This window comes from Aquarana catesbeiana, linkage group LG07 (genome assembly GCF_042186555.1).
Source record: "Aquarana catesbeiana isolate 2022-GZ linkage group LG07, ASM4218655v1, whole genome shotgun sequence".
In the NCBI taxonomy this organism is placed as follows: Eukaryota; Metazoa; Chordata; class Amphibia; order Anura; family Ranidae; genus Aquarana; species Aquarana catesbeiana.
In genome coordinates, this window is record NC_133330.1 from 24643224 (window position 1) to 24658819 (window position 15596).

The 15596-nt window shown below is 45.4% G+C and overlaps 1 protein-coding gene across 1 annotated transcript in view; it reads left to right on the top strand.

Moving 5' to 3' along the window:
• The first annotated feature begins 622 nt into the window (after window positions 1-622).
• CCDC71 (coiled-coil domain containing 71) overlaps window positions 623-15596 on the top strand; it is a 112125-nt gene continuing 97151 nt past the window's right edge. The window contains exon 1 of the mRNA XM_073591798.1: window positions 623-929. Coding sequence (XP_073447899.1) covers window positions 919-929 — 11 coding nt within the window. The 5' untranslated portion in view covers window positions 623-918. The remainder of the gene's footprint in view (window positions 930-15596) is intronic.

Here is a 15596-nt window from a genome sequence, read left to right on the forward strand (position 1 = left end):
CAGTAACACATTTCCTGTCCTGGGGTGACAATGCTCACTCTTCTACTTTATCTGTGGAGGAGCAGTGTAGACACCCTTGTCTACACTGCCCAATGAGTAATTTATACCTCTCAGATAAGATCCCACTGACACCATTGATCTTTTTAGCTATTTTTAAGGGGGTAATTCTTCCCATTGACCACAAGTGTAAGGAACATTCTTCCCACTGACCATCAATGTATCATCAGTAGATATAGCGATTTTATTAGGGGTTCCCTGAAACCAAAATATTATTTCAAGGGTTCCCCTTGAAATCACCAATCAACGCATCACAAAACCATTGCCCTGCAGAAAAATAATTTTTTTAAATGATTACACAGTCCTTAAAAATGCTGTAGGAAACCTAAAGGAATGACATGTATTCTCCTAATAGCCATTTTTTAAAGACGTCTTTAAAATCTGACTTGCGATTTCTATTGGCATAAAGACAACTAAGAACCAAATGCAGCACTATTCTAATATGCAATTGTTGCATTTGTGTTGCAATTGCATAGAAAGGGTTACAATTGTGGATTGCATTGATATGTTTTCTCGTCTTAACTGATGTTTTGTGAATCTACAGCTCCCCCCAGCTGCACCAAAGCCAGTCTGATTCCTGACAGCCTTCCCCACCTCCAGCAAGGTCAGGGAGTGTGGTGTTTTCTCACCTCCATGTGGAATGAAAAGAGTGTGATAAGGGAAGGTTCAGGCTCCAGGCAGTGTGGCTACAGCTCACTGTGTGTGGGGGAGGAGTAAAAAAAAAAAAAATTGGGTGCAGTATGCAGTGGGGGAGGGGAGGCAGTATTGCTGACTACTCATCAGAAACCCTGTGGCTGTTCCTTTGATACATTCCCTAACTGACAGGAATTGTGGCCTTCGCCCTGCCGGGGGAAAAAAAAAATGGAGAAGAGGTATGATTGAGTTTTCACATATCCCTTGGGCATTTAATGGGGTGTAGGATTGTGAGCAGCTGTAATGCACAGGAGACTGCAGGGTACATCCTCTGTTGGGGGGGGGCGGGGGGGGTGGGGTGATGCCATTTATAGGCTGTACTTTTGCACTGGTTCCATTAGCATCTGTCTAGCAAGGAACCGTAGACAATTTGAGTTGGCTTGGGCAAGGAAAATGGCCAAAGACAGCCTCACTGTCAGCCAAGGAAGGTCATTAGAAGCCTCCTGTGTTTGGGCCTCCTACCGACTTTCGAGGTTTTTAAATATCTGATATTGGTTGAATGAAGGTCAGGTTGTATGTAGTTATCTACTATCTGATATTGGCATTTGAATCTTTATATCCTCCCTTCAAGGCAAAAAGAACCTTCATTAAAAGAAGGCTGAAGCCGAGGGTTAAGGTACAACGATGTTCGCATGCAATCAAAAAAAGTCATTACTCTTCTGAGGAACATTAAACAGGAACAACCCTGTCCAAGAGGAAATCATGTATTTATTTATTGTATTTATATAAAACTCGGCATGTTGCACATTAGAGTACATAGAAGCATTTCCATAGGCCTCACTCCACGGGAGCTTATAATCTAAAGCCCGGATTATACCTGCACACACAAAAAAGGTCAGCTTGAGGAGCAACAAAAATCCTTTCATGGCCCTTTTGAATCTTAGGAGGAATCTCAGGCAAACTCCATGCAGATGGTACATAAGGAATAACCTCATCACCCTGATGTAGCAAGGCAAGAATGCTAACCTCATAGCCACCTTGCCATAATAATTCCATCGAAGATAATGATTCCAAAATTTTTACTGGACAACTAATACCAAGGCCATGCATGAGATAATTTTTCTAGTAAAGTAAGGATGGAAAGTTTGTACTTTTCTTTGTAGCTGAAATACTTCCAGCCATATTTGGGGACTCTTACGATCCCTCTTGTACCTTACTCTTCTAGGAAATAGAGGCCAAAGATGGCCTCACTATCAGCCAAGGAAGGTCAGTAGAAGCCTGCTGTGTTCGGGCCTCCTACCTACTTTCGAGGTTGTTAAATATCTGATATTGGTTGAACGAAGGTCAGATTGGCATGTGTATGTGGTTATCTGTTATCGGATATTGGCATTTGAATTTTATATCCTCCCTTGAAGGCAAAAAGAACCTTCATTAAAAGAAGGCTGAAGCTGAGGGTTAAGGTGCAACGATGTTCACATGCAATCAAAAAAAGTCATTACTCTTCTGAGGAACATTAAACAGGAACAACCCTGTCCAAGAGGAAATCATGTATTTACTTATTGTATTTATATAAAACTCGCCATGTTGCACATCAGAGTACATAGAAGCATTTCCATAGGCCTCACTCCACAGGAGCTTATAATCTAAAGCCTGGATTATACCCGCACACACAAAAAGAGTCAGCTTGAAGAGCAACAGAAATCCTTTCATGGCCCTTTTGAATCTTAGGAGGAATCTCAGGCAAACTCCATGCCGATGGTACATAAGGAATAACCTCATCACCCCGATGCAGCAAGGCAAGAATGCTAACCTCATAGCCACCTTCCCATAATAATTCCATCAAAGATAATGATTCCAACATTTTAATACCAAGGCCATGCATGAGTTAATTTTTCTAGTAAAGTAAGGATGGAAAGTTTGTACTTTCCTTTGTAGCTGAGATACTTTCAGCCATATTTGGGGACTCTTACGATCCCTCTTAACCTTACTCTTCTAGGAAATAGAGGCCAAAGATGGCCTCAATTTCAGCCAAGGAAGGTCAGTAGAAGCCTGCTGTGTTCGGGCCTCCTACCGAATTTTGAGGTTGTTAAATATATGATATTGGTTGAATGAAGGTCAGATTGGCATGTGTATGTGGTTATCTGTTATAGCATAATGGCATTTGAATCTTATATCCTCCCTTAAAAGCAAAAAGAACCTTCATTAAAAGAAGGCTGAAGCCGAGGGTTAAGGTGCAACGATGTTCGCATGCAATCAAAAAAAAGTCATAACTCTTCTGAGGAACATTAAACAGGAACAACCCTGTCCAAGAGGAAATCATGTATTTATTTATTGTATTTATATAAAACTCGGCATGTTGCACATTAAAGTACACAGAAGCATTTAAATAGGCCTCACTCCACGGGAGCTTATAATCTAAAGCCCCAATTATACCCGCGCACACAAAAAGGGTCAGCAGGAGGAGCAACAGAAATCCTTTCATTGCCCTTTTGAATCTTAGGAGGAATCTCAGGCAAACTCCATGCAAATGGTACATAAGGAATAACCTCATGACTCGGGTGCAGCAAGGCAAGAATGCTAACCTCATAGCCACCCCGCTGCCCATTCCATCATAATTCCATCAAAGTTAATGATTCCAAAATTTTTACTGGACAACTAATACCAAGGCCATGCATAGTTTAATTTTTCTAGTAAAGTAAGAAATGAAAGTTTGTACTTTCCTTTGTAGCTGAAACTTTTTCAGCCATATTTGGGGACTCTTACGAACCCTCTTGAATCTTAACTCTTCTAGGAATAGAGGCCAAAGATGGCCTCACTATCAGCCAATGACGGTCAGTAAAAAAGCCTGCTACCAACTTTCGAGCTTGTTAAATATCTGATATTGGTTGAATGAAGGTTAGATTGGCATGTGTATGTGGTTATGACTTCATGACTGGTCAACTAATACCACTTCCATGCTTGAGTTATCTTTGTAGCAAGGTAAGGACCTAAAATTTGTAATTTCCTTTGTAGGTGAGACTTTTTAAGCCTGTTTGGGGACTATTACAAACCCTCTGTGACCAAATACCTTGTTTTCAATCTTAGTTTATTTTCAAAAGAAAGAACACAAAGAATATAACAGAAAAATACCGTTCTTTACAGTATGGCATCACATATAGTATACATAGATTAGTGAGGTGTACTTTACCCATGTATAAACAGGAGTGATCATTTTAACATACAGCTTTCGGTGAACTACTGGTATATCATATTGTATATTGAAATCTTTATTCTAAGAGAGGAATAATATGCGGGTGGGGGCCAACATATAATGAACCTTATAGTTTCGCGGGTTGGTGTTATCTGAGGGTTCCCTCTCAACGAATTAGAATGCTGTAGAAGTCTTTTATTCACCTATTGTAGATAATTAAGTCATTTAGCTATTCCAAAGATATGATCTTTAACTATATAAGTGAGTGGTCGGTTCAGTACTTAACAAAGAGGAAACAGAAAAAGTCAGAAATAAGATCGTGAGTAGAAGTGAGGGATGGTACCTGAGGCACCAGGCACTCCAGCATGGCTAATCGGCGGGTAAGGGTGGGGTATCTCTGACCCATAGGGAAAACTCATCAGAATAGCGAAACATGGACCATGAGGCCCAGGTGGCGGTAAACTGCTCCTCCTTTCCCGCTTCCTCCTCCAACAGGCGCTCCAGATCTCTTATCTGGTCCACTTCAACCGCCCATTCTCCCAAGGAAGGCACATCTGTCGTTTTCCAATGTCGGGGGATCACTGTCCTAACTGCTGCCAGAAAGTGGCGCAGTACATCTTTTTTAATCGACTTGAGGGGGCCTGGGAGTATAGATAATAGGGCTATCTCTGGTGTGGGTTTGATTGATGTCGCCATCAGCCTGCTGTAAAGATCAAAGACCTTTTGCCATAGTTTCCAGATTGGAGGGCAAGCCCACCAGATGTGAGGCATTGTCCCGCTAGAGGACAGGCATCTCCAACACACGTCTGTCAAAGAGGGGTTAAACTTTTTAATATCTACTGGGCATCTGTACCACCTCGTTAATAATTTAAACCCTTTTTCTTGGTTCTTGGTTGCCAGGGAAATCCTATGCGTTAGGATAAAGCTTTTTTGCCAATCAGTGGGGGAGATGGAGTGTTGCAGCTCCGCTTCCCATTTCTGTGTATATGTTGGAAGGTCAGGGGCGTATTTGTTCAGTAGTAGGGAATACAACAGTGATACTACATGTATTGGTGGGTCTGGTTGTAAAAGCAGTTCGTCAAAGTCTGATGGGTCGGCCAGTATCTCTGAGATGGATGAGAAAGTGCGTATGTATGACGTTATTTGACCCCTTTGTAACCACATTGTTGAGGTCCCTAATTCCGTCCGAGAGGGTATGTCTGTTCTCAAGGATGGGTCAGCGCGTAAGACCTGTGCTAAACGTCTATGGCTATCCCTACTCCAGGGTCCAAATCTTAACTTGTTCGCTGCTGGGGGGAAAGCCGGAGTCCCAAAGAGAGGGGTCATTGGGCCCTGGATTTTAGACAATTTACTCGCTGAGATCATGCGGTCCCAAATCTGGAGAGTTTGGCGAGTAAGAGCAGTGGAGAATAAGCCGTCTCGACGCCCAGCCGTAGGGGTCCACGGCAGGGCGCAAAGATCAACCTCATTAAGATATTTCTCTAGTTGAACCCAAAGTTTGGAGGAAGAGTGGTGGAACCAATCCACTATACGCACGAGTACCGCTGCCTTATGGTATATAGAGGCATCTGGGACCCCTGCACCCCCCCTGACTTTCGGGAGAATCATTGTGTCATGTTTTATCCTGGGGCGACGTCCCTGCCATATAAATTTAGAGAAGATCTGACGGAGCCTTTTGAAGAACGAGGTGGGGATATAGATAGGAATGGTCTGGAAAAGGTATAAGAATCGAGGGAGAACATCCATCTTCAAGACATTCACCCTACCCAGCCAGGAGAGCTGTTTAGAGGCATATGTGGTCAGATCCGCTTGAGTTCTGGTAAGTAAAGGGGTGAAGTTGCTGGAGAATAGTTGGGATGAGACTGTTGGAATATGGATTCCTAGATAGCGGATAGATGTGGAGCTTGTCTTAAAAGGGAAGGAAGTCGTGAGCTGTTGTAGAGCCGCTGTTGAGAGTGAAATGTTGAGGATTTCTGACTTATTTAGATTAACTTTAAAATTACTAACCTCTCCATACCTCTGAAACTCCTGCATAATGGAGGGTAGAGAAACTTGTGGTTGGGTTACAAATATGAGTAGATCATCAGCAAATAGGGCAATTTTAGTGTGTAGTGGGCCTATTCTAACGCCATGTATGGCCGGATTGTTTCTAAGGGCTATGGCTAGGTGTTCCATGACAATCACATAAAGAATGGGGGACAAGGGGCACCCCTGCCACGTTCCGTTGTGTATAGTAAACTTAGGGGATAGGGAGCTGTTTAGTCTAATCCTAGCGGAAGGAGATGTGTAGAGGGACATTATTCTGGAGATCATGTTTTGGCCTAGACCTAGTTGTTGTAATGATAAGCGGAGAAATTGCCAGTCGACACGGTCGAAGGCTTTTTCCGCATCGACTGTGAGAAGGCACAATGGGATATTGTGGGCCCGAGCATAATCCGCAATGAGGAGTGTTTTTAGGGTGTTGTCACGCGCCTCCCTTCCACTCACAAAGCCAACCTGATCTAGGTGTATTAAACGGGGTAACAATGGTTGCAACCTATTAGCTAAAATTTTTGCGTACACCTTTAGATCTACTCCTATTAGCGAAATAGGTCGGTAATTAGCGCAAACATTCAGGTCTTTGTCTGGTTTGGGGATGAGGGTAATATGTGCCTCTAAGGTTTGTGGTGGAAACACTGATCGTTCAGAGATGGAGTTAAATACTTTTGTCAAGAAGGGAGTAAGAAGGGTAGCAAATTGTTTGTAGAATTTCGGAGTAAAGCCATCAGGACCCGGGCTTTTACCAGATGGGGTAGAAGCAATGGCGCGGGCAACCTCGTCCTCCGAAATCGGGGCCTCAAGGTCCTCTATCGTCTCGCCATCTAGAGTGGGTAATGCAGTTTGCTCGATGTATAAGGCTTGTGTTTCCGCTGTAGTGAAGGGAGGATCAGTGGCACTCGCTGCAGGTATATTATATTATTATTATTATTATTATACAGGATTTATATAGCGCCGACAGTTTACGCAGCGCTTTACAACAACATTAGGGCAGACAGTACAAGTACAATACAATTCAATACAGGAGGAATCAGAGGGCCCTGCTCGTTAGAGCTTACAATCTAGGAGGGAGGGTCAAGTTATACAAAAGGGTAATAGCTGTGGGGGATGAGCTAATGGAGAAAATAATGCAGTTGTTAGATGGAGGCAGGATAGGCTTCTCTGAAGAGGAAAGTCTTCAGGGATCGCCTAAAAGTGGATAAATTTGGAGACAGTCTGACAGATTGGGGTAGGGAATTCCAGAGGATGGGCGAGGCTCGGGAGAAGTCCTGGAGGCGGATATGGGAGGAGGTGATGAGGGAGCTAGAGAGCAGGAGATCTTGGGAGGAACGGAGATGGCGTTTAGGTTGGTATTTTGAGACTAGGTTAGTGATGTAGCTGGGGGCACAGTTGTGGATGGCTTTGTAACTTATTGTTAGTATTTTGAATTTAATTCGTTGGGCGAGTGGCAGCCAATGGAGGGATTGGCAGAGAGGGGTAGCAGACACTGATCGGTTTGTAAGGTGGATGAGTCTGGCAGCAGCATTCATGATGGACTAAGGGGGGATAGTCTATTTAAAGGTAAACCAATGAGGAGGGAGTTGCAGTAGTCGAGGCGAGAGATAACCAGGGAGTGAATCAGGAGCTTTGTAGTTTCACTGGTTAGAAAGGGACGTAGTTTAGAGATGTTGCGGAGGTTGAGGCGGCAAGCTTTGGAAAGTGATTGGATGTGGGGCTGAAAGGAGAGTTCAGAATCTAGGATAACACCTAGCATTATATAGGGATTGATAAAAGTCCCGGAACACCTGTCCCATCTCGGAAGGTGATGAGACAGTTTTCCCAGAGCTGTCCCGTATATGAGGTATAAAGGTGTTAGGTTGTTTGGTGTGGAGGGTGCGAGCCAGGGATCTACCACATTTATCTCTAAATTTATATTGATGAAAGGCTAGTTTGCTCGCAAACGTGCGGGCTGATGCCTCATATAACTCTCTAAGCTGGGTGCGAGCAGAAGAAACCTCCGTAAGCAGTTCATCCGTCGGGGAACGTTTATGAGTAGTTTCTAGTGTCCTTAGCTTATGTACTGCCGTAACTATCGCAGCTGAACGTTCTTTTTTCATGCGAGCACCCATCTGAATAAACCTACCCCGTAATACCGCCTTCAATGCTTCCCATTTAATGGGTGGTGAGGTGTCATCAGATGTGTGGTCTGTGAAGAAGTTTGATATCGTCTCTGCTATCTGTGTTTCAAACCCTGGTTCAGTCAAGAGAGAGTCATTTAACCTCCATGTCCATTCTTTTATTGGAGTAGAGGGGATTGTAAGCGTCAGGAATATGGGTGAGTGGTCAGACCAAACCATAGGGTCTATTTCACAGTTGGGGGACCAATCTAAGCAGCCGTGCTCGACTAAAAAATAATCTATACGACTGTATGATTGGTGGATGTTGGAGAAGTGTGTGTAGTTTCGTGAGTCCGGATACAGTTTTCGCCATACGTCAATGAGATGCATATTGTAAATGGCTTGTTTTAGGGCCCGTATTTTTGGAAAGGATATAGATGAACGGGATGTCGATGAATCCAAAAGTGGATCCAGGGGAGTATTGAAGTCCCCTCCGAGTATGAGCTTACCCTCGGTGAAACCCGCCAAGATCTTTAGGTATTGCAAGGCTGATGGGACTTGGTGTGTGTTAGGCAGGTATACGTTGGCTATTGTAAATTTAGTCCCCCATAATAAAATTTTTACAAAGACATACCTGCCTTGGGGGTCCATCACCTGATCAAGCAGTTCAATAGGGAGTGTTTTATGAAACGCGATAGATACTCCTTTAGATTTTTGTGTCGGGTTGGTACTGTGTATCCATCTATTGAAATATCTATTGGAGCAGGAAGGAGTGGAGTCAGAATGGAAGTGGGTCTCCTGCAGCAAGAGTATGCTGACCTGTCTTTTGTGCATCTGATATAGAATTTGCCCACGTTTCGACGCTACGTTAAGTCCGTTTACATTTTACGAACAAAGTTTCAGGTGTGGGCGCAAAGTCACCGTGTGAGCCATGCTGGAGTGCCAAAAACTATAAAAGGGAGAAAGTATTAAGATATGGAGGAAAGGTATAGGGAGCAGGAAAGAAAAAGAAAGAAGAGATGAAGAAAAAGATAAACAGACAAAGGGGGGGAAGAGAGGGAGGGGGGGAAGAAAAATGAAAGGAGCGTGAGGATAATGGAAGAAAAACGATATGAATGAAAAGACACCTAAAAAGATGTGTCTGGAAAACTAATGTGTCCGCGAACGCAGAACACTGCGTGAAAATTCACGTTTTAGGCACAAACTGTGCCTGTCCTATTGCAGGGGAAAAGTCGAGATGAATGGGTCTGAGCCGTGTTCCCGACAGCATATCAGGCATGCAAGTAGTATGTGTGGCACACTTGATATTTAAAACGAGTGTGGGGCATAAGGCAGCTTAACCACAACAAATGATAACAATCAACCAAGTGTGTGCATTGGATTTAAATAATTAACCCTGAGGTATATATAAAACTATTACATTGTCTCATGTATATAAAGAAAGTTATTGCGCCAAGACAATTGGGTGGGTATATGGAGGGCAGGGAGAGCGGGGGATCCCCCCACGGGGGCAATCCTCCGCTCCATGTGTAACGTTCTTTAAACCTTGTATTCTCTGTAGCAGAGACTGAGTAAAACCGGGTGCCAAACCCCCCTCCGAGAAAGGTATCCCCCCACTCCCGCTACACCTCCCCCACTGCATATATCATCATGGGGAAGTGAGAGAAATCAATCTGAGACAATGCAAAACATCTTTAGAAAAACAACAGATAAAAAGGAAAAAAGAGAAACACAAAAACATAGCATTGGTATACATTCGCATTACCTGACGCTCTTCATAATGAGAGGCATAAGATTGACTCCAATCTATCTTCTCACCCGAACCCCAGCCAAATTATAAATTGGCAAAGAGCAGGGAAAGAGCCGGTGGAGACAAAACAAGCCATTAGTCTCTAATTAACTGTTGAGTTAATCTTCTGGGGAAGTAGGTCTTCTTATCCCTGGGCCAGAGGAAACTGATCTGGACCTAGGACGTCTGCGGCGCTGTGGAAGTGGACCAAGTCCCACCTGGCCTGATCTATCCTCTGGAGGGTCTAACCAGTTCAAAACTTCCACCGGATCTTGTTCAATAAAGAGGAAAAAGTCGGGCAGTTGGTCTGGATCAGAGAGCGTAAACCTGTTGCCGCCCCGTGTCACCTTGATGCTGAAGGGGTGACCCCATGTATAGGTAGCTCCAGCTTGCCGTATAAGGTCAAGTAGAGGGCGCACCACTCTACGCATATACAGCGTATTGCGAGATAAGTCAGGGTATAGGTGAATAGGGGCACCAAAGAAGTCAACAGGACCCAAGTTCCATGCCTTTCGCATGATCTCTTCTTTTAAAGTGTAATAGTGGACCCGACATAAAACATCGCGGGGGCGACCATCTCGGGCCCCCCCTGGTCCTCCTACCCTGTGAACACGATCCAGTTCAATTGGTGATGTTGCCTCTCTTCCCAGTGCTTTATTGAGGATAGTTATGACAGTGGGTTTCAATTCTGCTCCAGATGTTGCCTCCGGTATGCCTTGCAGTCTAATGTTATTTCTGCGACTGCGATTTTCGCTGTCTTCTATGCAGAGTTGCTGATGGCGTATGCGCCTAAGATGTGTCGCGGATGAGGATTCAAGGGCTGTTATACGTGCCTCGTGGTCATCCTGAGCTGTGGTTAAGACCGATACTGGTTCCTCGTTAGCTGTGACTTGTTGCCTCAGGGCGTTCAGCTCCACGTGGAGGGAATCTTCCATTTTGCTTGCCCAGGATTCGAAATCCATTCTGAAGGCAGAGAGGAGGGCAGCAGCTTCCGTTCTAATGGGTTCTCCTGATAGGGGATGCGTAGCAGACTGGTATTCCCCGGTGCCTGTGTTGGACGATGAGACTGTCCTTGTGGAGGAGGCTGAGGGCTCTCCCTTACAATTCTGAAGTCTCTCATTATTGTCCTCTGCCGTGTGAGCTGCTGTTGAGGCGGAGGTAGGAGGCTTGGTCTTCCCCGGGTTGCGGCCGGGCGCCATCTTGTCTTTGGGAGTTCGGGGATCAATCGGTGTCGTTCTAAGTAGATACCTCTGTATGGTGCCTTGTTGGGGGTCGGTAAGCTCCGTGGAGTGTGAGCTAGCTGCCGCCATGTATTATGTGGGTGTGCTATGCTATGTAAATAGCCTGTAGCTGTCGGGATAGCACGGGACTCAGGGGTGCGGGTCTTCAGCCATCCATCGTTAGTCTCTCTCCATCAAAACCTATCTTCCACGGAGATGAGGGGGACTGGGGAGGGAGAGCAGGCCTGCGGGAGCAGCGGTGTCACCCTATTAACATGGGCGCAAGGCTGGGACCCCGTATGGGTTCAAGGGGGAGAGCACCGTCCAGCCAGGGCACAGTTTCTGATAGTGCGGGCCCGTCTTGTAAGCTAGGCCGCAAGATGGTAAGATGGCGGCCGTCACTGGAAGTCTCTAGTGTTACCGGGGCCAGCGATGGGTCTGAGCTGGCTATAGACTTGTCAGATATGCCCAGGGGGTGGCCACTTTAAGTGAAGGTGAATTATATGACCCCCTTACCTCCGGTCGTGGCGCCAAGATGCGGTGATGCTGGGGGCCTCACAGGCCTCGGGCCTGCCGCAAGCATCCAGGTCCTGCTTTCTCTGCCCCGTCTGCTGTCCCCTCCGCTCAGGATACAGCGCTCCCGGCCCCAGGGCCGCCGATCGCCCTCCGCGCCGCCGACCGCGGCACTCAAGACCGGGGATTCTGTGTGTCTCGTAGGCCGCAAGATGGCGGCCGGCGTCTGTGGAGTGAGGCCGGCCGCGGCCCGAAAACAAGGCAATCCGTCAGCCAATCTACTTAAATACTCTCAGGAAAGGACTCCTCCAGTGCCCAGTGGCTACCAGGTAGGCTTTGGGGCAGCTTTTGATGTCTGTGGAGGCCGGATGGCAGTAGTTTGTAGAGGGCCAAGCGGAGCTCCCCTGCAGTGCATCCAGGGCCTGTTTGCTCTGCCCTGTCTGGTGTCCCCCTCACAGTCCGGTCCGCTCCAGATAAAGCACTCCCAGCCCCAGGGCCGCCGATCGCCCTCCACGCCGCTGATCGCGGCACTCGAGACCGGGGATGCTGTGTGTCTTGTAGGCCTCAAGATGGCAGCCGGCGTCTGTGAAGTGAGGCCGGCCGCGGCTTGAAAACAAAGTAATCCGCCGGCTAATCTGCTCCAATGTCCTCAGTAAGAGGATCTCCTAGTGCCCAGTGGCTATTAGATGGGGGCAGTTTTTGGCGTTTATGGATGCCGGATGGCAGTGGATTGCAGAGGGCTAGACGGAGCTCCTCTGCAGTGCGTCCATTCACCTCGCCATTCGGACACGCCCCCCACCTTGTACTTTACTCTTCTAATGCCGTGTCCACACAACCGGACTGAATCACGTCGGACTTTGATGGACTTTCGTCGGATTTACGTCGAATCGGACTTGTCTGCACACAATCACACCAAAGTCCGACGGATTCGACCGTGATGACGTACAACCGGACTAGAATAAGGAAGTTCATAACCAGTAGCCAATAGCTGCCCTAGCGCCGGTTTTTGTCCGTCGGACTAGCATACAGACGGACTGATTTTTCGACCGGACTCGAATATGTCGGAAAGATTTGAAACATGTTCTAAATCTAAAGTCCGTAACATTTTCGACAGAAAAGGTCCACTGCAGGTCTGATGAAGCCCACACACGGTCAAATTGTCCGACAGATTCGTTCCGTCAGATAAGTTTGGTTGAAAAGTCCGGTCGTGTGTACACGGCATTAGAGGTAAGCTAAAGGTGAACAAAATGCCCCATGCCTGTCTTGCTCACAACAGAGAAGGGGAGGTCTGGGACTGACCGATCTTCTCCATTCTGGGTTCTTAGAGAGGTGACAGCTAATTTGCCTCTCAATTTATCTGCAAAAACCCATATTCTAAAATAATGCCTCCTGTCCATTATGGCATCATTCTGAGCCAGACTTAGGCAAGAAATGTGCCTCACACCTAAGGGAAGAACAATAGCCTCAGTGGTACAACCAGGCTTCTTCCCTTTCTTTCCTTACAGCACTGAGAGAAACAATCTAGTTACTATGAACAACAAAAGCTATTTTTTAAAGCAATCTTGCCAGGGGGTGTAAAAATGACTGCACCAACTTCAAAAGACAAAGCTTTATATTTACCTTAATTAAACTTCACTCTCTTGAAGAGCTCCAGGCATTGATACTATCTGACACTTCCGGGTGTGTTGAATCACACATCCCCTGGTGACTGCTGTGGTTCTTCTGGCTGACCCCTATGTCACCACAATGACCTATACAGACGTAAGGGTCTATGAAAGGCACCACAGCCCTCAGTGGGGTACGAGTTGCATGCCTTAACCAGAACTTTTGGAGCTTTTCAAGATGGTAAAGTTTTAACATGAAGGCTGCCGGACAGGTAAGTAAGCTTCATCTTGGTGCAGTCATTTTAACACTCCCCGAAATGGTCGCATGAAATAAAATTGGCTCTGCTGCTCATAATAACCAGATTCAAAATAGAAAGGTAGGGGACTGATATTGGTGAAAGGTTGGTGAAGTTTAACCTTCCATTAAACTGCTGGAAAGCCAAACTTTAGATTTCAAAGTACTCCTAAAGCCAAAGCCTTTTATTTATAGTTTTGGATTTTTTTATTTTGTTACAGGTACTTATATAGCGCTTTACATATTTATTACACATTCACATCAGTCTCTGCCCTCAAGGAGCTTACAATCTAAAGTCTCTTATTTAACATTCATACATACCCATACTAGGGCCAATTTGGACAGGCACCAATTAACCTGGCTGAGATTTGAACCGGTAATGGGCAGGCTGAATGTACCAAGTTGATCAATCGATCACCTTGGGTACAACCAGCCTGCTGAATTTTCTTGCGATTATCAGTAGCAGCTGCTATAGCTTCTAGTGAAAATCAGTCTTCTCCCGCTCGTCCCCCACCCTCGTAAAGACAATGCCCTGGCAGGAGGGATTTCCGCATCAACACGGTAATAATTCTCCCGCTCTACAAGACTCTGGTCCAGCCGCACCTGGAGTATGCTGTCCAGTTCTAGGCACCAGTCCTCAGGAAGGATGTACTGGATATGGAGCGAGTACAAAGAAGGGCAACAAAGCTAATAAAGGGTCTGGAGGATCTTAGTTATGAGGAAAGGTTGCGAGCTCTGAACTTATTCTCTCTGGAGAAGAGACGCTTGAGAGGGGATATGATTTCAAAATACAAATACCGTACTGGTGACCCCACAATAGGGATAAAACTTTTTCGCAGAAGGGAGTTTAACAAGACTCGTGGCCACTCATTAAAATTAGAAGAAAAGAGGTTTAACCTTAAACTACGTAGAGGGTTCTTTACTGTAAGAGCGGCAAGGATGTGGAATTCCCTTCCACAGGCGGTGGTCTCAGCGGGGGAGCATCAATAGTTTCAAGAAACTATTAGATAAGCACCTGAACGACCGAAACATACAGGGATATACAATGTAATACTGACACATAATCACACACATAGGTTGGACTTGATGGACTTGTGTCTTTTTTCGACCTCACCTACTATGTAACTGTCTGTGTTGACGGGGGAATCAAGTGAATTGCTTTCTTGCAACCCATGGTTCCGGGAAAGAAATTTGCTCCGTGTATGGCCAGCCTTCACTTCCTGTCCCAGGAAATGAGAGGAAATCTCTTGGGGACCCCTTGGTCACCAGAACTAGTGTCTCCGTTGGAAGATTTCCCCTCTATTACATTTCTGGGGACAACCCAAAATGTCGGGTTTTCTTTTACTTTTAGGGATAATGGTAAACACGACAAATAGAGAGTGTGAATCTCCCTAATGGGGGCACAGACAGCAATAAAAACTAACAGGGGTTATAATCCCTCTCCACTCTATCCAAAACTAAAAAATAAAAATTGCCCTTAGTTATACTTTAACTAAAAAATGAATCATTCAGTTTCTAACTCACACATAGTGATGATGAAATTGATTTACAAACCAGGTGAACTGCACATTTTCTCATTTGTCCTGCAGATAATCATATGATTCATGAAACCATTATTTCCATTCTCCTAAAATACGAGATTCTTCACAGATCACAGACTTGTATGTAAATATTTCAGAAAGTTAAAAATGAGTCAGAGATTTTTCTTGTTCCTTTCGTACTTATGTAGTTGCCACAAGCAGGGCTGGCCCAAGACGTTGTGCTGCCCGGGTCCAAGAATGAAATGCTGCCCCCAACCCCCAAAAAAAATCACGCCCACCAAAAGGCCTCCACATCCATTATCTTATATCATGATAATTAAAACTAAAATTAAATTTATCAGGAAGTCAGATTTTACATGCAACAGCACCTTTTCTATATGCAAAATGATATGACATACCGGCCGCATGTTTGGAAAGGTGCCTGCACCTTTTTTTTTTGCAGGTACAGAAGCCCACACAAACATGGCCTGCACTAAACAACAGAAGTGTGAACCTAGATTAAGGGCCAGTTCATACCAGGATCACATGGGAACACGCGCTTTCTTGTGGGCAGCATTTTGACAGTCCGTTGATTTGAATGGGCTGCAAAAAGTAACAGACTGTGGAAAAAGTAGTGTTTGC